Here is a 27503-nt window from a genome sequence, read left to right on the forward strand (position 1 = left end):
CCAACCACTTGTTTGTTAAGTATTTCAGTTTCAATATCTCAAATCCTTGGATATTTGGAAGTTTTTTTCTCAATTATATTAGAGATATTTGGGTTTGACTGTACTCTGATTGTCATTTATTGTGTTTTTTAACAAATATTTGTTATCATTTTTCAGAAAAAGAAACCAGAGGCAAAGAAACCAGTTGATCAAAAGGTCACCAAGTCCACAGAGGTCAAAGCTAAGGAAAATAAGGTATGTCACACTGTAGATAAATATAAATATACTCACCGTCAATAGAAACGCAACACCCAAATTTAAGGGGTGAAAAATTATATACGGGATTTAACTATGTACCAAAAAAGTTAGGAAATCTTTTACTTTGCCAAATCAGTTATTTAACGGTTGAATGATTTTTATTCCATTACCGGAAGTTGGTTTTTTAGCTCCCTGAACAGAAATCAAAAATTAGCATTTTTAATAAAATTATTGACAATATTTTGGGTTTTCAAGGTTTTGTACCTGTTAATTATAAGTCTTGTACCCAAAGTCCGGAAAAAATATCCTTCTTTCTCTTCCGGATGTGATGCCTGTATCTCCTCAAATTAACTGAAAGCATGCATTTTCATTGCTAATGTTGGAAATTTTCAAAATAAAGAAAAAGGAGAGCTACAGATGCAAATATACACTACATAACGACTTTTCGGGCTCATGTGTTTCAAAAGCATGAATGACAGTTCCTTGACCGGAAGTCCAAGGGTTACTACACTACGCCAAGTTAGAGAAAATTCGACCTCAGTATCTGAAAAACAGGCATTTAAAAAAGGACAAGAATATTTATTTCGCTCAGATTAAGACATTGATAAACTTACTGCATGGTAGAATTCGGGCTGCTTATGTTGTACAAGGCTGACTAGCACGTTTTAATTGAATGGTCGGAAGGGGGGATGTTTTAAAAGTTATGTGTTACTTTCTAAGTTCTAAAGATAACATTTTAAGTTTAAATGAAGTATCATTGTTTTGAAAATTTACTTTTTAAATTGATGTGTTCATTCTTAATCTTATCTTTAAACCTTATAAAGTAACACATAACTCTTAAACATCCCCCCTTTCCGACCATTCAATTAAAACGTGCTAGTCAGCCTTGTACAACATAAGCAGCCCGAATTCTACCATGCAGTAAGTTTATCAATGTCTTAATCTGAGCGAAATAAATATTCTTGTCCTTTTTTAAATGCCTGTTTTTCAGATACTGAGGTCGAATTTTCTCTAACTTGGCGCAGTGTAGTAACCCTTGGACTTGAATCACTTCCGGTCAAGGAACTGTCATTCATGCTTTTGAAACACATGAGCCCGAAAAGTCGTTATGTAGTGTATATTTGCATCTGTAGCTCTCCTTTTTCTTTATTTTGAAAATTTCCAACATTAGCAATGAAAGTGCATGCTTTCAGTTAATTTGAGGAGATACAGGCATCACATCCGGAAGAGAAAGAAGGATATTTTTTCCGGACTTTGGGTACAAGACTTATAACTAACAGGTACAAAACCTTGAAAACCCAAAATATTGTCAATAATTTTATTAAAAATGCTAATTTTTGATTTCTGTTCAGGGAGCTAAAAAACCAACTTCCGGTAATGGAATAAAAATCATTCAACCGTTAAATAACTGATTTGGCAAAGTAAAAGATTTCCTAACTTTTTTGGTACATAGTTAAATCCCGTATATAATTTTTCACCCCTTAAATTTGGGTGTTGCGTTTCTATTGACGGTGAGTATATATTAGGGATGTCAAATCGGTCAATATTTGATAATCGGTTACTCGGACGTTTTTCCAATCGAGTACCCCGGGTGCTTGGTAAAATTGTAAATACAAGTCTGTTAATTTTCTTAAACCCAGTTAAGCTCTGTTAAACCCCCATGTTGTTTTTTATTACGTTTTTAGCGCATGATTAGATAGTCGAGTCTACCGAAAATGATTTATTGTACTTACTTTATTTATTTAACATAGAAGACATCAATTCGATACACCAATAATTTCAAATGATTTACAGTTCTTGTTTGGGAAGACGGTTTAATCAATCTGCCACGCACCTTTGTAATGACAACATTAGCGAAGTGGACATTGTTGGAAACGGTTGTCGTATATTGTTATTGCCCCCTGTATATGCTATATTTATTCCACATAGCTGGCTTTAAAATTTTTTTTTCAATCTTCAACATCATGTATTACATGTACCTAATATTTCTTTACATTTTCGGTAGCTGTATATTTATACATGTAAACAGTTTAAAAATGATTTAATGATAACAGCACATACTTAAATGATCATCAATGAAAACAAAACATTGAAGCCATCCAAAAATTAAGGATCACAATAGGTGAGAAAAGCGGCTGCATTTCATTTCCGGAATTTTTGGTAATTATCAACTTTTCATTTCCGACATTTTTTAGTTTTCATTTCCGACATTTTTTTGTTTTCATTTCCGACATTTTTCAAATACATATATAGTACTTATAGTAACAGATTTGATATTAACTTAACTTATGAAAAATTTTAAGGAATAAATCAGTGAAATCCAGTTTTGTAAATCTATCAAAGACTTGGACATGAGTATGCAGCTGTCACTGACATTTTATTTGGTGCACATTAAACGTGTTGAAAAAGTTTTATGCTCATTGAACTCCTTTACCTAGACTTAGTTCTACATATATGCATAAATGTAAAGCTGTTTTTTATTAGGGCTTTTCGCTTTCGGCGAAAAGACCTATTGTTTTCGTCTTTTTTATTATTATTCTTATTATACTTAGCACATTTTTTGCTCAGCGCTTAGGGATTGTCTTTGAAAATACCTATTTTATTTTATAACCATTAAATAGCAAATGTAAATGTCTCCCGTCTTAAACAAGATAAACTTCCGGTTAAGTCACTTCCGGTTTATACTAAAGAAAAACTAAATTTTCTACAATACCCTATATCATTTTTATTTTTAATGTCTACTCTCTCAAATTCAACATATAAATTCTAAAGAACCAATACTATAAAAAAGTGTGCGTACAGGATTTTCGACCACAGATACTTTTTGAGATAATGAGACTTCAAACATTCAAGAAGGGGGGATGGAATTTTAAAAAGTCACAAAAACATTACTAAAATTATTTTGAGCGTAGAAACATTTTGGAACTAATTAGTAGAACAAATGCTATAAGTTTCATATCATTCAGAGCAGAACTTCCGGTTTTATGCGTCTTTGAAATTTGTCTACGGGAGTTTCTATGTTAAATTGAAATCAGGCATCACACGTTTTCTCTTAATATGGTCAAGATATTTTTATGAAACTTTGAGGTTAAAATGCTTTTGATATTGTCCGAACCTGATTAGATTATAAAAATGAAACACAAAAAAATAAGGGATCTCTAGGGGCCAACATTAAAAACAGACTTTTTTCCGTAACTTTTTTATTTCTCAATGGATTTTCAAATGGTTTTCAGATTTGAGTTAAGCATAAAGAGGACAGTCTAAAAAATATGGTCCGTGGGGTCACTTTTTGACCCCTTATAGGAGATTTAGAGACCTGAAATATTGCATTTTTGAGTCTTGTAGAAAATATTTAAACAAGAGTTATCTGCCTTTGCCCACGTGTTTTGAACGTTATATGCTGTCTATGTTTCAATTTTGGTGTGCATCTCAAGAGTACTTCTGGTTTTATGAGTTCCTTTAAATTTTTTATGGAGATTTCTATGTTACATTTGAAATCACGTTTGTTCCATTATCTCAAAAGGTAGGCAAGCAATTCTCGTGATATTTCATATGAATATTGACTCTAGCATTGTCTCCAGGTGGAAAGGTCATGAAAATAAAAATCCCTAAAAATAGAAGGGATTTTAGGGGTCAGTGCAGAAAACGGCTTTTTCTCTGTAACTTTTTAAATTCTCAACCAATCTTCAAACTAATTTTCGTATTACATCAAGCATAAAGAGTACAGTTTGAAAATAATGGGCCGTGGGGTCACTTTTTGACCCCTTATAGGAGTTTTAGAGACCTGAAATATTGCATTTTTGAGTCTTGTAGAAAATATTTAAATAAGAGTTTTCTCCCTTTGCCCACCTGTTTGGAACGTTATATGCTGTCTATGTTTCAATTTTGGTATGCATCTGAAGAGTACTTCGGTTTTATGATTTCCTTAAAATAGCCTATGGAGATTTCTATGTTAAATTTGAAATCACATTTGTTCCATTATCTCAAAAGGTAGGCAAGCATTGCTCGTGAAATTTCATATGAATATTGACTCTAGCATTGTCTCCAGGTGAAAATGTCATGAAAATAAAAATCCCTAAAAATAGAAGGGATTTTAGGGGTCAGTGCAGAAAACGGCTTTTCCTCAGTGACTTTATTAATTCGCATCCAATCTTCAAACTAATTTTCGTATAACATCAAGCATAAAGTGTACAGTTTAAAAATTATGGGCCATGGGTCACTTTTTGATGCCTTATAGGAGTTTTAGTGGATTGAAAAATAGTACATTTTCTTATGTGTTTAATAACCACGAAAGAGGTATGTCTCTTTGAGTGGACACTGATGTACAAAGAGAATTGTTATGTTTCCAATTAAATATTGATCTCAAAAAAACTTTTGCAATATTGTATTATATGATTTTTTTAAATTGTAAAATATTGATTTTTCTTATAAGGTTCTTTATTTAAAGGGGTCGAAAAGCCCTCCGTTTTTGTTGAACGACAAAAATAAGGTCTAGTTATTATTATTATTATACTGAACACTTCTATCGTTCAGGATATGGGGAGTACCTTTAAAACTATTTGTTTTATTTAATAACTACTAAATAGCAAATTTAAATCTCACGTGCGTGAAACAAGATCAACTTCCGGTATAGTCACTTCCGGTTTCTACCAAAGGAAAACTGAAATTTCTAAAGAAGCCAAAAACGTTTTTAATTTTAGTGTCTAGACTCCCAAATTTAAGATATGAATTCTAGAGACCTTATCCAATAAATTAATGCGCGTATATAACTTTTGACCACAGATACTTTTCAAGATATAAGACTTCAAACATTGAAGAAGGGGGGATGAAATTTTTGAAAGTCACAATTACGTTACAAAAATTATTTTGAGCATAAAAATATGTTAGAACTAATTAGTAGAACATATACTGTAAGTTTCATATCAATCAGAACAGAACTTCCGGTTTTATGGGTCTTTAAAGTTTTATTTTAAATTGCAATTAAACGTGCCACATTATCTCTTGAAGTAATTAAGATTTTCTTGTAATATTTTGTATATGGAATGACGCTGATGCTGTTGTGACATCATCAGATTAAAAAATTAAAATTCTGGAAAATAGGGGATTTCTAGGGGCCAACATTGAAAACGGACTTTTGCCTGTAACTTTTTTATTTCTCAATAAATTTTCAAATAGTTTTCAGATTTCACTTGTGGATTAAAAGGGCAGTCTAAAAAATATGGTCCGTGGGGTCACCTTTTGACCCCTTATAGGTGTTGTAGAGACCTGAAATATTGCATTTTTTAGTCTTTTAGAAAATATTTGTTTAAGAGTTATCTCTCTTTGTCCATCTGTTTGTAACGTTATATGGACTCTATGTTTTAATTGTGGTATGCATCTGAAGAGTACTTCCGGTTTTATGAGTCCCTTAAAATTGCCTATGGAGATTTCTATGTTGAATTTTAAAACACGTTTGTTCCATTATCTCAAGAAGTGGGCAAGCATTTCTCGTGAAATTTCATATGAATATTGACTCAAGCATTGTCTCCAGAGGATTAGGCGTTGAAAACAAAAATCCTTAAAATAAAAGGATTTTAGGGGTCAGTACAGAAAACAGCTTTTTCCCTGTACATTTTTTAATTCTCAACCAATCTTCAAACTAATTTTTGAATTGTAACAAGCATAAAGAGTATAATTTAAAAATTATGGGCCGTGGGGTCACTTTTTAAGCCCTTATAGGAGTTTTAGTGGATTGAAAAACAGTACATTTTTGTATGTGTTTAATTACCACGAAAGAGTTATGTCTCTTTGAGTAGACAGTAAAGTACAAAGAGAAATGTCATGTTTCCAATTATGTATTGATCTCAAAAGAGCTTTTGCTAAATTGTATTATATGATTTTTTTACCGTGTAATATTGATTTTCTTTTAAGATTCTTTATTTTAAGGGATCGAAAAGCCCTCCGTTTTTGTTGAACGACAAAAATAAGGTCTAGTTATTATTATTATTATTATTTTGTATCAGTATTTTGGTATAAATACTTTAAGAAAACATTGAATTGCCGCACAGGTAAATTCCGGAAATGAAAGAAATATTATGTCGGAAATGAAAACAAAAAATGTCGGAAATGAAATAAAAAATTGTCGGAAATGCTATGCATATTTCCGGAAATGAAATGCAGCGAGAAAAGCTGTGTACCAGGTAATTGGTCACTAATTACTGTATATATACAGCCACAGGCTATAATGGGTGTTTTACAGGTGTAGATGACAGTACGCTAATTATCGTATGCACATTTAAGTTATTTTTTGATAAGTTTTTGATAAAAATATGTATTTTGAAATAAGAAAATATATACATCCAAGTAACCAAGTACCAGTTTTAGTATTCGATACTCGGACATTCGATCGAGTACACGGTTAACCAGGTACTCATTGACATCCCTAAAATATATACATCAAATCATCTGAGATAAGAATTTTGATGCCTTTTATTTCTGTTCAGTTACAAAACAGACAGATATAGTGGCTACATTACACCTGTAAACTTCATTTGTAATGTGTTCAAACTTATGTTTGCATAGAACATGTGTATTGTAATTATTTCACTGAAAATTTCATCTAACTATGTCTATGTATAAACTATGGTATGGAATGTAACTTTTATGTTGTAGAAGCCTGGAGTGGGACACAATTTATTGGACTCTTCGGCTCCCCAGAAGAGGGGCAAGGAGAGAGAAAATCCTAAAGCCAAGAAACCCAGCTCCCTTAAAAAGGTAAACACAAAGTCAAGAAACCCAGCTCCCTTAAAAAGGTAAACACAAAGTCAAGAAACCCAGCTCCCTTAAAAAGGTAAACATAAAGCAAAAAAACCCAGCTCCCTTAAAGAGGTATACACAAAGTCAAGAAACCCAGCTCCCTTAAAAAGGTAAACATAAAGCCAAGAAACCCAACTCCCTTAAAGAGGTATACATAAAGCCAAGAAACCCAGCTCCCTTAAAGAGGTATACACAAAGTCAAGAAACCCAGCTCCCTTAAAGAGGTAAACATAAAGCCAAGAAACCCAGCTCCCTTAAAGAGGTATACACAAAGCCAAGAAAACCGCTCCCTTAAAGAGGTATACACAGAGCCAAGAAACCCAGCTCCCTAAAAAGGTAAACATAAAGCCTAGAAACCCAGCTCCCTAAAAAAGGTTCATCCCGCTTCAGACAAATTTGTAGATTGCTGATTGGATAAAGGCTGATCACATGACGCCCTGAAATTTTCCGTATTACATCTCCGTCGAGGCGTAATATGAATATTGGGCACGCGATTCCGTTCAAAGCATTGTTATTGTAAATAAAAATAGCGGCAAAGAAACTGTTTACGTAGGTAGTTTAGTTAAATTTCTTGTTACCGTAACGATATTTTATGTTGATTTTTATTGGATTAAAACTAATATTTTCATAATATGCACAAACATTTTTTTTATATTGAAAAAAGGTCTTCAGCGGGATAAATTCGTAACACAGTCAGTTAATGACCTAATACGGATTCATACAGGGTGTGAAATGGAAATCCATATTGGGCGAGGCGATTCCGTATTAGGTCACTAACTGACTGTGTAACTAATAATACACAAAGCAAAAAAACCCAGCTCCCTTAAAAAGGTAAACACAAAGCCAAGAAACCCAGCTCCCTTAAAAAGGTATACACAAAGCCAAGAAACCCACCTCCCTTAAAGAGGTATACACAGAGCCAAGAAACCCAGCTCCCTTAAAAAGGTATACACAAAGCCAAGAAAACCGCTCCCTTAAAGAGGTAAACACAAAGCCAAGAAACCCAGCTCCCTTAAAGAGGTATACACAAAGCCAAGAAAACCGCTCCCCTAAAGAGGTATACACAAAGCCAAGAAACCCAGCTCCCTTAAAGAGGTATACACAAAGCCAAGAAAACCGCTCCCTTAACAGTGCTCCAAGTCACACTTGCTCTCAGGTCGCAGAATGGCGACCTTAAAATTTTTTTGGTCGCCATTTCAGAATTTCTGGTCGCCATAATCAAATATTTCACTCGCCAAAAAAAAAAATACATTTTGTGAATAAAACTTGATAATTTAAATAAGGATATGTATTATGTCTTTATTATATCATAGATTACTTATTACTGTGACTATAAAAATTTGCTAGGTTGAATGAAATATTTTTATTGAATACAGGTACCCATGGTTGTACAGAAGAACACAAGTAATCTGATTACAGAAATAAAATTTCATCAAATGAAAATACAAGATTGACAGCTGTTGAGACAGGGCTTTGCCTGCTGTTTGTCATGTTTACTTACTACTACATACCTAACCCATTACACGGTCATTATAAATGCTGCCAAAACACTCTTTATTAGCATGATAATACAATCATGATTCATTGTGATATGCAAGCAATTGATCAAATGCTTCAATAACAAGGTCAAATCTTAAAAAGTGTACGAAGTTTGGATGCCATTCTATATTATTTGTCCACGTCTCTGGTTCAGGTTCTATCAAACTTTGTACAGCATGCCATGCTGTCATAACATTACGTGATCTAAGTCCATGCAACGCTTTGTAAAGTGTATTTAAGTATATGTCTTCAAACTTTTTCTTGATAGAGAATCTTTACAAATGAAATCTCGATCCCGATCTTAAAAATTGGACGTTTCCAGCCCAAATTTTCTCAGTCGCGAAAATGCGAGTGTGTTTTCATTTCTAGTCGCAAAATCAATTTTTTGGTCACAAATGTGACCATTTTAGTCGCAACTTGGAGCACTGCTTAAAGAGGTTTACACGAAGCCAAGAAAACCGCTCCCTTAAAGAGGTATACACAGAGCCAAGAAACCCAGCTCCCTAAAAAGGTAAACATAAAGCCAAGAAACCCAGCTCCCTTAAAGAGGTATACACAAAGCCAAGAAAACCCCTCCCTTAAAGAGGTATACACAGAGCCAAGAAAACCGCTCCCTTAAAGAGGTATACACAGAGCCAAGAAACCCAGCTCCCTTAAAGAGGTATACACAAAGCCAAGAAAACCACTCCCTTAAAGAGGTATACACAAAGCCAAGAAAACCGCTCCCTTAAAGAGGTATACACAGAGCCAAGAAACCCAGCACCCTTAAAGAGGTATACACAAAGCCAAGAAACCCAGCTCCCTTAAAGAGGTATACACAAAGCCAAGAAAACTGCTCCCTTAAAGAGGTATACACAGAGCCAAGAAACCCAGCTCCCTTAAAGAGGTTTACACAAAGCCAAGAAAACCGCTCCCTTAAAGAGGTATACACAAAGCCAAGAAAACCGCTCCCTTAAAGAGGTATACACAGAGCCAAGAAACCCAGCTCCCTTAAAGAGGTATACACAAAGCCAAGAAAACAGCTCACTTCAAGAGGTCTACACAAAGCTAAGAAACCCACTCCCTTAAAGAGTTATACACAAAGCCAAGAAACCCAGCTCCCTTAAAAAGTTAAACATAAAGCCAAGAAAACCACTCCCTTAAAGAGGTATACACAGAGCCAAGAAACCCTGCTCCCTTAAAAAGGTATACATAAAGCCAAGAAACCCAGCACCCTTAAAAAGGTATACACAAAGCCAAGAAAACCGCTCCCTTAAAGAGGTATACACAAAGCCAAGAAACCCAGCTCCCTTAAAAAGGTATACAGTGGACCTTCACATATCCGGACGCCAGATATCCGGATGCTTCAATATCCGGACGATTTTTCATCGGCACAAAATTTTAAAATGTTATTCTGTCTTGTTTAACTGGTGATTCAGATATCCGGATGCTTCACATATCCGGACAAATTGACCGGGAACCAAAGCGTCCGGATAAATGAGGGTCCACTGTACATAAAGCCAAGAAACCCAGCTCCCTTAAAAAGGTATACACAGAGCCAAGAAACCCAGCTCCCTTAAAAAGGTATACACAGAGCCAAGAAACCCAGCTCCCTTAAAAAGGTATACATAAAGCCAAGAAACCCACCTCCCTTAAAAAAGGTATACATAAAGCCAAGAAACCCAACTCCCTAAAAGAGGTATACACAAAGCCAAGTATTCTCACCTTTTTCTGATTCAAAATCTCAGAAAATTTAAATAAGTTTTTGTTGAATTATGCTTTGTTGTTAAAGTTTTGTACACAGATCTGCTGAACAGATTTTTTGAAACATTGGAGGAAAAAAAACCGGAATTTCTCTTCTTTTCACATTCCTGCCAATGACATTTTTTGTTGCCCCCCAAAATAAATAAAAATCGAGATCGATGTACCCAATTTCCAAACACAGCATTCACCAAAACACTTTTTACTGCATCAGAAATATAACTAGAGTTACTGTGAGCACTGAGACCACTAAATAACCCCCCTCCCCCCTTGCCATATCATTATAATGGCAAAATGCATGTTTTGCTCCAATCTTATTAAAATTAGATAGATGTTTAATCCGCTCGTATACTTGCTACACTAACATCTAACAACATCCCATAGAGGGTCACATCAGAGGTCAAATTCGGAACAACTCTAGACTTATTTGCTTCAACAATATACGATGATTTTGCAGGCGACGATTTGATTGGTTTATAGAGTTTGAAATCTGACGTGACCCTCTAATGTTGTTAGATGTTAGTGTAGCGAGTACCTAACATCTAATTTTAATTTGATTGGTTTTGCTCATACACGCAAACAACTCTGATGGGCAAAGGGAAGTAACTCTAAAATAAAAATAAGACAAAAATATGAATATAATGGCAGTGTCCATGTCTTGCTATGGGAAACCAAATATGTTTTGGATCAAAAAGTAAAATAGGAGGTGCACAATGGCAATGTGTAATAAAGATTCTGTGAAAGTTTCAAATTTCATTCAGTGGTATGAGAGGAGTTTAAGAGATGGGTACCCCAAAGTGTAACAGACGGACCTACGTACAGACAAATGGAGGGTATAGAAACCCTCCCGCTTTTCAAGTGGGGGTATTACAATTTATAAATGCCTTCTTAACATTGATCATTGGAAAAAAACCCACCAAAGGTTAAACAACATGGAGGGCTCGGACAACAACATTTATTTTAATGCTCAGTTCAACCATATAAGCAAGCCTTTACAATCTTTTACAGCCGTGATTAAATCAAAACATGGGCAATCTATTGGGGACATGTAAAGAAACATAACAAAAGTCATGCTGTTTGAAGATAAAAATACAAACTTCAAAGAAATGAGAAAGTTCTTGTAATTTTTTATTTCCCCTCCCCCAAATTGATTTTAAAATATTTAATCCTTGAACCAATTAAAAAAAATGGCCTTAAGGTTTCAGTTTTGATTACATTTATGTAGACAACTAGGTCACATGTATCAATACCCTGAACAACTGTTATCATTGAAAAATATCTTGACAGTTTAGAAGACAAAATTTAGTTTTTCAGAACTGAAATACTGCATTCAGTAACATTATGTAAGATACTGCAAATACATTCCATGGCTAAGAGACATTGAATTGCTCATTGACACTTAGTGTTAAAAAAAAATATTAGGAATTCTGCAATCTTACCAATTTTTTAAAGGTAAAGAGAAAAAAAAAATCAAACAAATGCATTTTATATCTAAAATTATATATAACATTTTTAGCTCACCTGAGCCGAAGGCTCAAGTGAGTCGAGCTTTTCTGATCACATTTTGTCCATAATCCGTCCGTCTGTCTAGCTGTCCGTCCGTCCGTCTGTAAACCTTTCACATTTTCAACTTCTTCTCAAGAACCACTGGGCCAATTTTAACCAAACTTGGTACAAAGCATCCTTGGGGGATGGGGAGTTTAAATTGTTAAAATAAAGGGCCAGGTCCCCTTCCAAGGGGAGATAATCAAGAAAAGACAAAAATAGGGTGGGATCATTAAAAAATCTTCTCAAGAACCACTGGGCCAGGAAAGCTGAAACTTATGTGGAAGCATCCTGGGGTAGTGTAAATTTTAAATTGTTAAAATCATGACCCCCGGGGGTAGGGCGGGCCACAATAGGAAATCCAAGTTTTACATAGAAATATATAGGAAAACTCTTTTAAAAATCTTCTTCTCAAGAACCATTGGGCCAGAAAAGCTGAAATTAATATGGAAGTATCTTGGGGTAGTGAAGATTCTAAGTAGTAAAAATCATGATCCCCCGGGGTAGGGAGGGGCCACAATAGGAAATCCAAGTTTTACATAGAAATATATAGAAAAAGTCTTTAAAAATTTTCTTCTCAAGAACCAGTGGGCCAGGAAAGCTGAAATTGATGTGGAAGTATCTTGGGGAAGTGTAGATTTTAAATTGTAAAAATCATGACCCCCGGGGGTAGGGCGGGGCCACAATAGGAAATCCAAGTTTTACATAGAAATACATAGGAATAATCTTTAAAAATCTTCTTCTTAAGAACCAGTGGGCGAGGATAGCTGAAACATATGTGAAATCATCCTGGGGTAGTGTAGATTTTAAATTGTTAAAATCATGACCCGCAGGGTAGGGCGGGGCTTCAATAGGAAATCCGATTTTTATATAGAAATATGTAGGAAAAATCTTCTTCTCAAGAACCAGTGGGCCAGGAAAGCTGAAAATTAGGTGGAAGCATCTGGGGTAAATTATTAAAATCAAGATGGGGGGGGGTAAGGGGCCACAATAGATATAAGAGGATGGGAAATCTGGTAAAGAACTGCATTACAAAAGTTACTCAGATGAGCGATGTGGCCCATGGGCCTCTTGTTGAAGAAGTTTTCCCATTATATCACAAATATAATATTTTTATCCATATGCCCTGAAAAACTGCTTAATCACGTCGGATATAGTTATATTTCACCGGAAACAATTATATTGCCCTCCCGAAAACAGTTATGTACCATCACGTGCAATCATTCTGCATATTTAATATTTGGGTTTGAAATTCACAGAGGCAGTTGCTAAGGAAACGTAAACAGTTCTGCGAAAATTAAAAAGTCGGGACAACGTCTGCGATTTGTTAATTTGAATTCAGAATTCAGGAGAAAAAATCCTTAAATATAACAAAGTTATCAACACAAGTGTCAGCATACTTAAACCAATCTGCCATGAAACAGGACGTGATATTTCAGAATTTTATCTCAAACATGTGGATGATAGAGGCCATTGGATAAACCTTTGCTTTATCCATGGGTAGATGCTTTATCAATAGCACTTCTGGTTTTGACACTATCCCTTGCTTCGAGATTTTATTTTATTGAAACTTTTATTTGTAAAAATCCTTGCCCTTATGAAATGAATGATAAAGAGCAGCAATGTCATTAAAAGCAAGGAAACGACTCGTACATGTCAAAGAAGTGTCTTATTTTATGAAGGCTACTTAAATATGGATGTTAACACCCCCCCCCCCCCCCCATTCCTTTAAATTGTTCTTGGAGAAAGTAAAGTATCTTCAACAATGCTTTCTTATATTTTATTACGTATGCTTACCTATAGTATTAATGTAGGTGTAACTTACCATGGATCAACAATAAGCTTTGCCTAACACGTTTTGTACTGCCATCGTCCAAAGAGTTAATTTTCACGATCCCATGGTCCTTACTACACATGTACTTTCAGCCAGAAGTTCATTTGATTGAAAGCTCCAGCAATTGTCACATAATGTTTTCAAAGACGGAGATAGAAAAAAATTCTAAATTTTGAACACGATCTACTTTCTTTCGAGGCATGTCAACATCAACGGTGCTACGTCATCAAAGTTATACGTCATCAATTTAAATTAGCAATCATTCATGTAGTTTTGCAGGGGAAGTCTCAAAATTTTGTTTAAACGAAAGTCGTATGAGATAAATAGAACATCTATAATTGTGTGATTTGATACTGTACACAGGGAAATATTCGCCCCCGTTTTATTTTTGCCCCTTTCGCCCTAGCCTCTATTTGGCGAATTTAAGAAGGGGCGAATACAAAGAATACAGTATAATTTCTTAAACAAAATTGTGACTGGGCGAATTTAAAATGGGGCGAAATTGTTTGCAAGTGTGAAAGAGCGAAAATAAAGCGGGGCGAAAATAACCATGTATACAGTATTGGCTTTATCCAACTCCTTGAAATGGTGTATATATTCGCTCGGCAAGCCTCGCGAATATATACACCATTTCAAGGAGTTGGATAAAGCCAATATCAAATCACACAATATAGATATTATCCTCTATATACTCAACGTAATGTGTACGTAGTGTTCAATAAATATGCTCGATGATCGATTTGGGTTTAATGTTTAAAGATGTAATATAACATGGCTTATTTCTTGGGCAGCAATACCAGAATATTTGCCCCTCGTTGACAGGAAAGCAGTGTTTAGCAGTTCAGTTCAGGAAATATAATTATGTTTATAGTGAAAGAACAATTATTGCTGCTGAGAATAATTTACTTATTTCATAAGTTCTTAAAATATTTGAAGTCAAATGCGGTGGTATCGCCTGTTTTAGTTTTCATAACTCCAAAGGAATTTGGGTTAAAAAGGTAAGTGTGGTTTTAGGCTAATTATAATACCGGTATTCAAAACCTTGTTCAAATAGAAAGAAGATTTATTGTACATCTTGTGATTGAAAAATATCCATATTGTTTATCATTTTATGTTTTTCATCGTTATTAACGTAGAAATATATAATTCCATAACAAATTGCACCATGACAGAAATATGTAGACAAAATATCACCTCGCTCTATGATTCGGTTGCGCTATGACCTCTGACCCCCAAATAATGTTCACACTGAATTGAGCATATTTTCTCTTCAATAGGTTCATCTAAGAAAGATATCTGCTAATGTAAATATAGAAATATGACATTACCATTTCCCTGCAAGCACTTTATAGCAGGGTACAAGTTTCTCTAAAGTTTGGCGTAAATAATATGTTGACATTATATTTTAATAAGAAAATAACTTTTCTTATTTTATGAGATTTTAACAAGTATAAAATAGGGGGAAATTGGCTTTGGGTTGAAGATTAAAATACTTTTTAAAGTGTCTGAAAATGCATGATTGCGGGGAAGCAGTATATGTGTGATTTTGCATTAAGAATAGGAAATGGTAAATGCGTGAACAGTTTGTCAGCGCAACTCCTCATAAACCACTGCACAGAATTTAATCAAACTTTGCAGATATTAAGGACACAATGTGTAGATGTGCATATTACCAGGAAATTCCGATTCCTTTATTTTTTACGGGAATTTCGGCAATTTTCAACTTAGATTTTTGGCCATACCTTGAATATAGAGATGAACAGATTGTCAGTGCAACTCCTCACAAACCGCTACACAGAATTCAATCAAACTTTGCAGATATTTAGGACACAATGTGTAGAGGTGCATTTTACCAGGAAATTCCAATGCCTTTATTTTTTCCAGGAATTCTGGCACTTTCATTAGATTTTTGGCCATACCTTGAATATAGAGAACAGTTTGTCAGCGTAACTCCTCTTAAACAACTGCACAGAATATTGTGAAACTTTGCAGACATTTAATATGTAGATGTGCATCAGGAAATTCCGATTCCTCTATTTTTTTTTCGAGATTTTCGGCTTTTTGAGTATTGGGGGGAGTGTGGGGTATGTGAGCTTGCTCACTTTTTCTTTCATTAATTTCTGATTGATTTCATTATACTAGGTAATCTTAAAAGAGAGAGAGGAGAAGAAGAAAATGAGGCTTCTAGATGATACAGAGTCGGCTAATAATGGGTAAGCAAGTCAGCTAATACTGAAGTACATATGTATGCAGTTTTGCTATCCTGAATACAAAGTAAGCATGGGCTTTTTCCTGAAAAAAATTAAATATGTATAAAATATATGGTGGAGTAATTCATATGGAATATTATAAATAAGCCACATCTCAAGAACACTCTGTTGATGAGCGTGTCTTTATATGTCTTGTTTAACTGTTTGTTTTTGTTGTCTTTAGTGTTTCACTGGGCATTGGAGTTGTATCAGGGAATGAGAGTGACATGTCACAAGATGGTATGAAATTTATATTTCCCAATATTCACCAGACATTTTAAAGTGCTAAAATTATCAATAAATGTCTATAAAAGAGCTTTGTACTATGAAACGCTGCATCAGTGAACTATATGTAATTACAGCATTTAGCTCCAAAGGATCAGTGGTGGATTACACAGGCACGGGGACCCCTGCTAGTAATGACCTGTCCCCCATCAGCCAAACCTCCCCTATCAGTATGAGCCCCCTGTCCCCCGGGGTCAGCCCACAAAGCTCCGAGGTAAACAGCCCCATAGCAGGGACCATTGGTAAAGAGGTCCGCATGAAGATCCACAGCAGGAGGTTCAGGGAGTAAGTGTCAAGTCATAGTCTTATATTGCACTGATTACAGAATTAGTTACAGATCAGGGATATACATCTAGTAGTACTCTCTAAGAGGCTGACATTCATCCCCAATAGGCTCAGTTTCCCTCTATTTGTTCTTTAAAAGTTCCTTACTTAAAATAATGATTGATTTATTAGTGTATAATTCATGTAGTCTAAAGTCAACTGAAAACAGCCACCAATGTAGCATTAAACTGTCAGCTTTTCAAGATGTATCCAATCATCTTTATGATAATGGATAGGAAAAAAGAAATGTAATGATATTTCAATTGAAAGCTATTTTTAGAGCAGTAGTTTTTAACAAGATCTGGGGACTACTATATCCTTGAAAAAAGTGATGCAACATCTGGCAGAATGACATTCATTTTGATGTGATGAATACTGGGATAAAGTACTGTAGTCAAAAATCTCATGCCAATGAAAACTTGTATACTGATAAAAACAATCAGGTTCATTGATTTAATAGCTATTATTCACAGAGCTAGACTTAGTTTTTATGATTGTAATTGGGTAGTTGGGTGAGATTAATAACCCCAATATCACAAAAAACCCTACATATTTTGTAATGCCTGCAAAGCAGAGGGACACTTAAAAATCACATTAAATCACATGTACTTTGGGTATGGTAGGTTTCCTATCTCTCTGTTACCTGTAGCTATTATACCTACTATTTTCCATCATTGCCTTTGTGACTGACAGTGTTAGTTAACCTGCCTGTGTATCTGTATTACAGGTACTGTAACCAGGTCCTCAATAAGGACATTGACAGCTGCTGTACCCATCTCTTACAGGATCTGGTCCGCTTCCAGGACAGAATGTACCACAAGGACCCGGTCAAGGTACGCATACTGATACGGTAAATATAGTAACTGTACATCTGCAGATACTGATTGAAGTACCTAGGGGGTATACTAAGTAGAGGTAAGAGTCAGTTGTACACAGTGGCGGAGCAAAGAATTTCGTAACGGGAGGGCACGGTAGATGGCAGGGGGTCGGGGGGCTGCACTGAAGCCCCCAGTGGGTCTAGGGCAAGGCCCTGGTGGAGGTCTGGGGTTAAATCCCCTGGAAGCTGACAAATTTTTACAAATAAGAGATGTACCTTGATTTTAGGATAATGGACATATTAATTTTATATACAAAATATTCAAATGGGAGGGCGCATGCCCAGCACGCTGGCCCTGGATTCGCCTTTGGTTGTACATGTAATCTATACAACAGCTTGTATACAAAGAAATCACGGGGTTTTAAAGATATTTTTTTGTATGAAATTTCTCATGTACAGAGATTCTGAGTTATAAGAAATGAAAATGAAGCATAAGTGGACTTAGCTGTAAATGTAAAGTCATCTCAGATTTTAGAGCATTTCTTTGCAGGCCAAAACCAAGAGAAGAATTGTGTTAGGTCTGAGGGAAGTTACCAAGCACCTGAAACTGAACAAAATAAAGCTAGTCATCATTTCCCCAAATCTGGAGAAAATTCAATCTAAAGGTTCTGTATTGTTATTAGTCGACATACAGTGGTACATATTAAGAGCTATTCCCTTTATTAGTATTTAATGAGTTGAAATTTTACATAGGAGCTATGGCACGAATAGTCTCAGAATTTCTCCAAACTATGAAAAAAGTCTTTGATGCTGTGTGGCAACGCACTTTGAAAAAATTACGCACTTTGAAAAATTTTTTCAAAGTGCGTTAAAATTGGGACAAAATCAACGCACTTTGAAAATTTTTTTCAAAGTGCGTTAAGAGTCTACATCAATATATTTTACCATGGAGACACTTAACGCACTTTGAAAAAAAAAAGTTAAATCATATTTTAGTAATGGAAAGATTTTATTTGTTATTTATCTTTCAAAAAACTTATGAATTGATTAACTCCCGTCGAAAAAAAGAAGAAGACAGGTATAAGATCCCTCAGTCCAAATCTACATAGGTGTCAGTAACAAACGGGGGAGGGGAGCAATAAATCCAAAAAGGGTAAGCTGCATTTTCAACACTTATACGATGTATATATATTTTTTCCAGAATAAGTGGGGGGCTAAGCCCCTCCTCCCCTGGCCCATTGCCCGGTCTCGATGTCTATGCTATACTCAAAACATTTATATAATTATGTATTTACCTAACTGGTATGACGTTGGAAACTTTCAATATTAAATGAGTTAATTAAAACAGGTGAAAACTAGAAATATTGAAGTACAGTAAAACGTATGAGAGAGAAAGAATTTTCATTGTTTTGAACAATCAAATTGCCCCCTTTCTATTATGATAAATGCTAAGTTGCTTTAAGCTGTCCACTGTTAGTGCCCCCTTTACATCTTTACATATACTTATCAAAGACTAGAATTTATGGAACGCCATCACTGCCTTATAGCATAAAACTATGCATTCATTATGTCAATCTATCATTACGTGATGTGAACATATCTTTACGTTATGTCAGTTTTTCATGGGGTGATGTAAAAATATCTTTACATCATGTCAATGCTGCATTACATGAAGTAAACACATTCTTCCATTATGTCCGCACTTTACAACTTGAAGTCCAAAGTTCATTATGTGAAGTGAAAATATGTTTACATTGTGTTAAAACTTTATTACGTGCTGAAGTGGATGTTTCTTTATATTATTTCATTTCTTTAATATGTGAGGTCAAAATTGCATTACGTCAAGTTAATTTCGTTTTACTTGTGTTCTATGATTAAATTTATCATTACGTTAAGTCAAAGTCCATTCCCTTTTGTGAGTGTATATTTCTATTATACTTAAGCATTATTACGTGATGTTAATGTATCTTTATTTTACATCGAGGTCATCACAATGTGAGGTGAAAACATCTTACCTTTATGTCAGTGCTTTATTACGTGATGTAAAAAGGTTTATAACATAATGTGTACATATATTATGGAGACAGTCCCGGCATTCCATATTATACCAACACTTTATTACATTATGTCAAAACTCCATTCCGTGATGTGGATATATAATTACGTTATGTCAACTCTTTCTTATGTGATTTAAAACTATCTTTACATTGTGTTAATTCTTTATCATGTTGATTGCAAATGTTCATTACATGCTGTAAAATACATTTACATTATGTCAAAGTTGATAACCGTGTTTTCACGACTGGGGAAAGGGGGGGGGGGGGTTCCTGATTACTTACATGTAGGACGAATTACAGACACGTTATATGAGGGGGGGGGGTCTGGCTTCCTCTTTTTTTTCCGACATAAATTTATCATAGAAAATGTTCATTGAAATTCTGCCCCACTTTTTGCTGAAGTATATGGGTAATGTAGTATATTTGGAAATTTATTTAGGACTGATCGAAGTTTGACCCCCCCCCCCCCCCCTTTCACCCGACAAAGGATTTTCGAGTTTGGACATTTTTTTTTTTTTTGCTTTTTCTTGTACGTGATTTTTTTTCTGGCTGACAAACCTCCCCCAACTTTCAAAAACGAAGCAACGTCACTGGAATAAGTCAATTTTCAACCATTCCAGGACTAGAATTCTGAAATCTACCAGTCCCTCACTTAAATGAACTGACCATGCCTCAGTAAGCATAGGCACATATCAGTGGCGATCTAGGGTTCTTGAAAAGAGTAGCTATAAGGGGGACGGTATGGTGTCTAAGTTGGGGACCAGGGGGTGAAAGCCTGGAGGCTCTCAGGATTAAGTTTTTCTTTATATAAAACGTTTCAACTTATTTGAGTTATACTTTATGTGAAACTAATGCAATGTCCTACAAAGTTAAACCAATTGATTAATTTCATGCACATTTTGGTCATTAAAGATGGGAGGGCGAGATTCCCCTCTCTCCCCACCCACCCACCCACCAGTGCACGTATGAAATACGATGTGTTTACACTTTTTTAAAGGAGGGTTAAAGACTGATAAAATGCTTAGGACAGTGTTTTGTAGTTAGATCAGAAGTTTCAGACTTTTCAAAATAATTCAAAATAAAAAGGAAAATATTGCTGCATGACACATACTATTTGATTTGCTATGGAACGCCATCACTGCCTTATAGCATAAAACTATGCATTCATTATATCAATCTATCATTACGTGATGTGAACATATCTTTACGTTATGTCAATTTTTTATGGGGTGATGTAAAAACATCTTTACATCATGTCAATGCTGCATTACATGAAGTAAACACATTCTTCCATAATGTCCGCACTTTATAACTTGAAGTCCAAAGTTCATTATGTGAAGTGAAAATATGTTTACATTGTGTTAAAACTTTATTACGTGAAATGAATGTTTCCTTATATTATTTCATTTCTTTAATATGTGAGGTCAAAATTGCATTACGACAAGTAAATTTCGTTTTACATGTGTTCTATGATTAAATTTATCATTACGTTAAGTAAAAGTACATTCCCTTTTGTGAGTGTATATTTCTATTATAATTAAGCATTATTACGTGATGTTAATGTATCTTTATTTTACGCCGAGGTCATCACAATGTGAGGTGAATACATCTTACCTTTATGTCAGTGCTTTATTACGTGATGTAAAAAGGTTTATAACATAATGTGAATATACATTATGGAGACAGTCCCGGCGTTCCATGTTATACCAACACTTTATTACATTATGTCAAAACTCCATTCCGTGATGTGGATATATAATTCCGTTATGTTAACTCTTTCTTATGTGATTTAAAACTATCTTAACATTGTGTTTATTCTTTATCTTTTTGATTACAAATGTTCATTACGTGCTGTAAAATACATTTACATTATGTCAAAGTTGATAACCGTGTTTTCACGACTGGGAGGTGGGGGGGGGGGGGTCTGAATTATATGAGGGGGGGGGGGGGGGTCTGGCTTCCTCTTTTTTCCCGACATAACTTTATCATAGAAAATGTTCATTGAAATTCCGCCCCACTTTTTGCTGAAGTATATGGGCAATGTAGTATATTTGGAAATTTTTTTAGGACTGATCGAAGTTGGACCCCCCCCCCCCCCCCCCCTCTTTCACCCGAAAAAAGGATTTTCGAGTTTGGACATTTTTTTTTTTGCTTTTTCTTGTACGTTATTTTTTCTGTACGTTATTTTGTATAATTATTTTTATCTTGTACGTTATTTTTTTCTGGCTGACAACCCTCCCCCAACTTTCGAAAACGATGCAACGTCACTGGAATGAGTCATTTTTCAACCATTCCAGGACTAGAATTCTGTTACAAAAATCTACCAGTCCCTCACTTAAATCAATTGACCATGCCTCAGTAAACATAGGCACATATCAGTGGCGATCTTGGGTTCTTGAAAAGAGTAGCTATAGTGGGACGGTATGGTGTCTAAGTTGGGGACCAGGGGGCGAAAGCCTGGAGGCTCTCAGGCTTAAGTTTTTTTTATATATATATAAAACGTTTCAACTTATTTCAGTTAAACTTTATGTGAAACTAATGCAATGTCCTACAAAGTTAAACCAAGTGATTAATTTCATGCATATTTTGGTCACTAAAGATGGGAGGGCGGGATCCCCCCTCTCCCCACCCACCAACTAGTGCACGTATGCAATACGATGTGTTTACACTTTAAAAAAAAAAAAAAAAAAGAGGGTTAAAGACTGATAAAAAGCTTAAGACAGTGTTTTGTAGTTAGATCAGAAGTTTCGGACTTTTCAAAATAATTCAAAATAAAAAGGAAAATATTGCTGCCTGACACATACTATTTGATTTGCGATAATTATGAGATTTAACGGCCATTGAATTTCGACGTTTAAAAAAAACAATCGTCAATAAAGATTCCACGGGAACATGATCCTATTCATAAATTTTAACCTGATATTTAATTAAGAATTAATTAAGTCTTGTGTATAATTTAATATTTGATATGTTTAATTTAAATTATTTGCATGTTTAACATATGTGCATGTAATATTGAAAACACAAAACGAACTTTTAGGCATAACCTAAACCTTGAAATATTATAAGATATACTGACAAGATGATAACCATTTTAGACACAATGTAAAGATACTATGGCATAACATAATAATGATTTGTCAAAAGTAAGGGAAAATTGATATCATGTAATAGATTCCTGTCGTCATGTAGCATACTGATGACACAATATAGTAAAGAATTGGCCACATGTGATAATTTTTTCACATCATGTAATGAAATTCTGACATCGTGTTATAGCGACTTGATATTGAATTAAAGATAAATTCACATCATGTAATGAACTACTTAGACCGAATAGTAGAGAGTGCACATAATGTAATAAAGAGTTGACATTATATAAAAACATCTTTACACCACGTAAAATTGGTTTAACTTAATGTCATAAAGAGCTGATATAATGCAATGGAAGATTGGCGCAATGTAATTGAAGTGCGAGTTAATGCCATAAAGACTTAACATAATGTAATGGAAAGTTGACATAACGCAACAGTGGTGTGTGTAAATGTCATAAAGAGCTGATATAATGCAATGGAAGATTGGCGCAATGTAATTGAAGTGCGAGTTAATGCCATAAAGACTTAACATAATGTAATGGAAAGTTGACATAACGCAACAGTGGTGTGTGTAAATGTCATAAAGAGCTGATATAATGCAATGGAAGATTGGCGCAATGTAATTGAAGTGCGAGTTAATGCCATAAAGACTTAACATAATGTAATGGAAAGTTGACATAACGCAACAGTGGTGTGTGTAAATGTCATAAAGAGTTGACATAATATATTTGGAAGGTTGACACAATGCAGTAGTAGTGTGCGTTAATGTCATAAAGAGTTGATATAATGTAATGGAAGGTTGACACAACGCAATAGTAGTGTGGGTTAATGTCATAAAGAGTTGACATAATATAATAGAAGGTTGACACAACGCAATAGTAGTGTGAGTTAATGTCATAAAGAGTTGACATAATGTAATGGAAGGTTGACACAATGTAATAGTAGTGTGAGTTAATGTCATATAGAGTTGACATTATGTAATGGAAGGTTGACGCAATGTAATTGTTGTGTTCTGTTATAAGGCAGTGACGGCGTTCCATAAGAATTTAAAGAAAAAAAATTAATGGTCTTAAACAATCGTCACTGTTTTTTTCAAGACCCTTCTCCCTTTTATTTTATCAAAACCTCAAATATTTAAAACGTCAACTTGTCAGGTCCTGAAGTGACTTCATCATAAAAAAGTCATCCATCCAGGATCTGTTATTTATCATACCGATTATTTGTAAGAATATTGATCAATCTACATTTTTTTTCAAAGTGCGTCAATATGGTCGATATCAACGCACTTTGAAAAAAATTAATTTTTTCAAAGTGCGTTATAGCTTGGTCCCAAATTTAACGCACTTTGAAAAAAATTTTCAAAGTGCGTAATTTTTCAAAGTGCGTTGTAACAATGCTGCTCCTATATAAAAGTTGAGGTCATTATAAAGTCACTATAGAGAATGGCTCTTAATTACTATGTCGTTTTTATTTTTAACTCAACATGGTGGCTCCACTGATTAGCTGATTAAAAGTCTGGATAAATGCATGACTATATAAAAATTTCATAAACTCTGATTCTGAAATGAAAAGTAAACTTAATGTTCACGAAAATAAACTGAACCATTATAGAATACTTTATAGAGGGGTTTCTTGGCGGATGTAAAATTTGGTGTTTTGTCTGTTCAAATTCTGTTATAATTTTGGCCTAATTAATTTTAGTGGAAACAGGGTTTTAACTCTGTAGATGACCAAGAAATAGAGTACTAATTATTTTAGCAATCAAAATTTTAGTGGGCTACTATGAAAATGCTAAAAGGCAAACTTAGCACTCTGCTAAAATAACCTGCTATAGGGTAAGGTAATTGGTTTCAAAATGCAAACTCACCAGTCTTCAAATTTTTAAAAAATAAATTATATAATGTGTTGACTTGAATATTTTATCTCTCAGAAATAAGTAGTATATTTGTTTTTTAACAGGTGGACTGGACGATGCCTTAAACAACATTTTAAACTTGTGTAATGATCAGAATGTTCCATTTGTGTTTGCCCTGGGGCGGCGTGCTCTTGGTCGAGCCTGTGCTAAACTGGTTCCCGTCAGTGTTGTTGGAATCTTTAATTACAGTGGAACTGAGGCAAGTGTATAATACACCCTAGTCACTAGGGGTGGGACGATATACCGATACACCGATACATATCGATATTTTCCTCCAAGGTACGGTTTACGATACAAGCATTCAAATATCGGTACGAAACGATACACGAAAGACCTATTCAAAAATTTAAAATGAAAGTACTTGTCTCCTTGGAAAATGGCTGCTTGTACGAAGCGAAGAAATGATGTTGATATTGAAAACACACGATAGAACTAACTAAGTCGTTGATTAGGGATAAACGTTTTCACTTTTAAGCAGCCTCAGAAGATTGATCGGAAGATTGGACAAGAAAAGTTCAGTATATAATGCGTGCTATACACAGAAAATATCGTTTCCAGAACATTTGATATTAATAATTGTTAGTCCATCTTGTACTTTTTTTTGTAATCTCAACTTGGCTACAGACTTTCTGCAATGAATTAATAAAAATGTAAATTTTAATGTGATCGATGTTTTTTAAATGAATTTTTAGTCAGAGTTCTCTGATAAACTACACAACTATTTGTAAACAACTTCTGAATAGTAATTTGGTAATAATAGTATGTACATGTATTATTTTTTTTGGAAAGGTTTAGTCAATGAAATTGATGAACTTCAAGTATTAATTTCAAAGCAAATATGATTTGATATAGAATAATTTGTTGATTTAATGTCAATGTCTTTTGAATAGTTTTATAATTTTTCATAATATCGAAATACATATCGTATCGTGCCAATATATCGAGATACCTATCGTATCGCAAGATGTGTGTATCGTTCCACCCCTACTAGTCACATGATTGGTCTTCTGTTTTAGCCACCAGAAAGGTGCCGTGTAAATCTTACACTTCATTGTGAAATGGTACATACAGTAAAAACCCTTATCACCAAGTGCCAGGAAATGGGTGATTTTGCTTCGTTATGAACATAATTTGTTATATGCATTAGCTTTACAGTATGTTTGAAACCCAGGAGGATTGAAAGTTACTTTGCTATAAGCATCAATTCATTATAAGCATGTTTCCTATAAGTGTGGTCTACTGTATTACAAATAGTGGTTGATGCTTGTAATCATGTACAGAATATTGTTTTTCAAAGGAGAATTTCCATAACCTGATGGAGCTGTCGGAGCAGGCCAGACAGTCATACAAGGAGATGGTGAATGTGATTGAGCGCGAGATCAGGGACTACCCCACCCTGGGGGCGGCTGCGGCTGTCCCCCACATCTACGCTCACATGGGACACTCCCGGACCCCCTCCGGAGCCAGTGTGCTCAGCTTCACCAGCAGTCTGCTGTCTGAGCCTATATCTGAGAATTATCCCCACTCTGAGCCAGAAACAGACTCGGCAGGATATGAGCTCCCTAGAACCAAGAACAATCCTCCGGCCCCGATCAGTCGTGAGTCCATACAAGCAGCGTATGAGTCACAGATGAGACTTATTTACCCCCAGCTGGATGTTGACGAGGGTAATGAAGCAGACACAGAGGAAGGGGTCACTAAAGGTCATCACCATGACGAAGGTTCATCAGACAGTGATCCATCATCAGAGGAGGATACAATGAAAGCCTTGCCTCATATAGACTCCATTCACAGCAGTACATACGACCTAAGCACTGAGATCCTGTCTCAGAACTCAGGACGAACAGTCGATAACTGTGACGCTATTTCCACTCATTCATCTCGAACACTTGGTGATGGTAGCTCCACTCTTCTGGCTGACCCTGGTGAAAGATCAAGACATGGGACACCCAAAAGTACAGAGAGTCCAAGTAACACTCTACAGCGAGGGAAAGTGATCGACTCGGAGAGAATCCAGAACTGGGTGGATCAAACCAAGTCCCGCTTAGAGGACCTCCGACATCTGCAGGAAAATTCAGAGACAAGCAGCGAGGAGGATAGCAGTGAGGAGGATACTGTAGATGAACTCAATCTGTCATCGGACAGAAGTCAGTGTGATAAGGCGCTGTGTGGGACAGAACCTAAGGCTGATCAGACACCATTTGGGATAGAACCTAAGGCTGATCAGACACCATGTGGGATAGACTCAGCGGAAGACAAGACACAGTGTGAGGCAGAACCTAAGAGTGAAAAGACACCATGTGTATCAGACCCAAAGTGTGAAACTACAAAATGTGAATCAGACCCCAAGAGTGAAATTAGAAAATGTGAATCAGACCTCAAGAGTGAAATCACAAAATGTGAATCAGGTCCCAAGAGTGAAAGTAAAAAATGTGAATCAGACCTCAGTAGTGAAATCAAAACATGTGAATCAGACCCAAAGATTGAAATCACAAAATGTGAATCAGACCCCAAGAGTGAAATCACAAAATGTGAATCAGACCCCAAGAGTGAAATCATAACATGTGAATCAGACCCTAAGAGTGATATGAATCCCTGTAAAACAGACCCTGGGGGGAATGAGGTGGATGTTTCTGATGTTATGTGCCATGATAGCGATAAGAAGGTGCTGAGTACTTCAGCAGACACTGAAAACAAAGAGTGTAAACCAGAGACAGACAACATACAGACTACAGGTTCACTGTCCTGACATTGGGCAGTGGTCATTTTAACAACTCTTATCTAATCAACTCTTATCACAGCTAATTGAAATGCAATATACTTTTTAACTAAAGAAAATATTTTTGAAATAAGTACAGACTCTAAGTCTACGAAAATCAGGAGTATTTTTACCATCTTTGACCTTTCTGTATATTAAAGGGGCAAAAGCAGACTTGCATGTTATTTGGTTTGCAATTTTGAATTAATTTTGATTTATTTGAAAATTAGCTTTAGTTCAATACTTAATGACGACAGTGTTCTTTGTAACCTTACAGAAAACACCTAAGTTTGTAAACACTGACTCAAAATGA

At 35.2% G+C, this 27503-nt stretch overlaps 1 protein-coding gene across 1 annotated transcript in view; it reads left to right on the forward strand.

Moving 5' to 3' along the window:
• LOC134235753 (selenocysteine insertion sequence-binding protein 2-like) overlaps positions 1-27181 on the forward strand; it is a 40303-nt gene extending 13122 nt beyond the window's left edge. The window contains exons 9-17 of the mRNA XM_062717901.1: positions 157-234; positions 6889-6990; positions 15833-15903; positions 16124-16179; positions 16302-16509; positions 17276-17381; positions 17916-18030; positions 24477-24631; positions 25730-27181. Coding sequence (XP_062573885.1) covers positions 157-234; positions 6889-6990; positions 15833-15903; positions 16124-16179; positions 16302-16509; positions 17276-17381; positions 17916-18030; positions 24477-24631; positions 25730-27181 — 2343 coding nt within the window. The remainder of the gene's footprint in view (positions 1-156; positions 235-6888; positions 6991-15832; positions 15904-16123; positions 16180-16301; positions 16510-17275; positions 17382-17915; positions 18031-24476; positions 24632-25729) is intronic.
• Positions 27182-27503: the final 322 nt, after the last annotated feature.

The sequence above is a fragment of the Saccostrea cucullata genome, unplaced genomic scaffold (assembly GCF_032062105.1).
Source record: "Saccostrea cucullata isolate Sc308-1 unplaced genomic scaffold, CSIRO_AGI_Scuc_v1 ctg8326, whole genome shotgun sequence".
In the NCBI taxonomy this organism is placed as follows: Eukaryota; Metazoa; Mollusca; class Bivalvia; order Ostreida; family Ostreidae; genus Saccostrea; species Saccostrea cuccullata.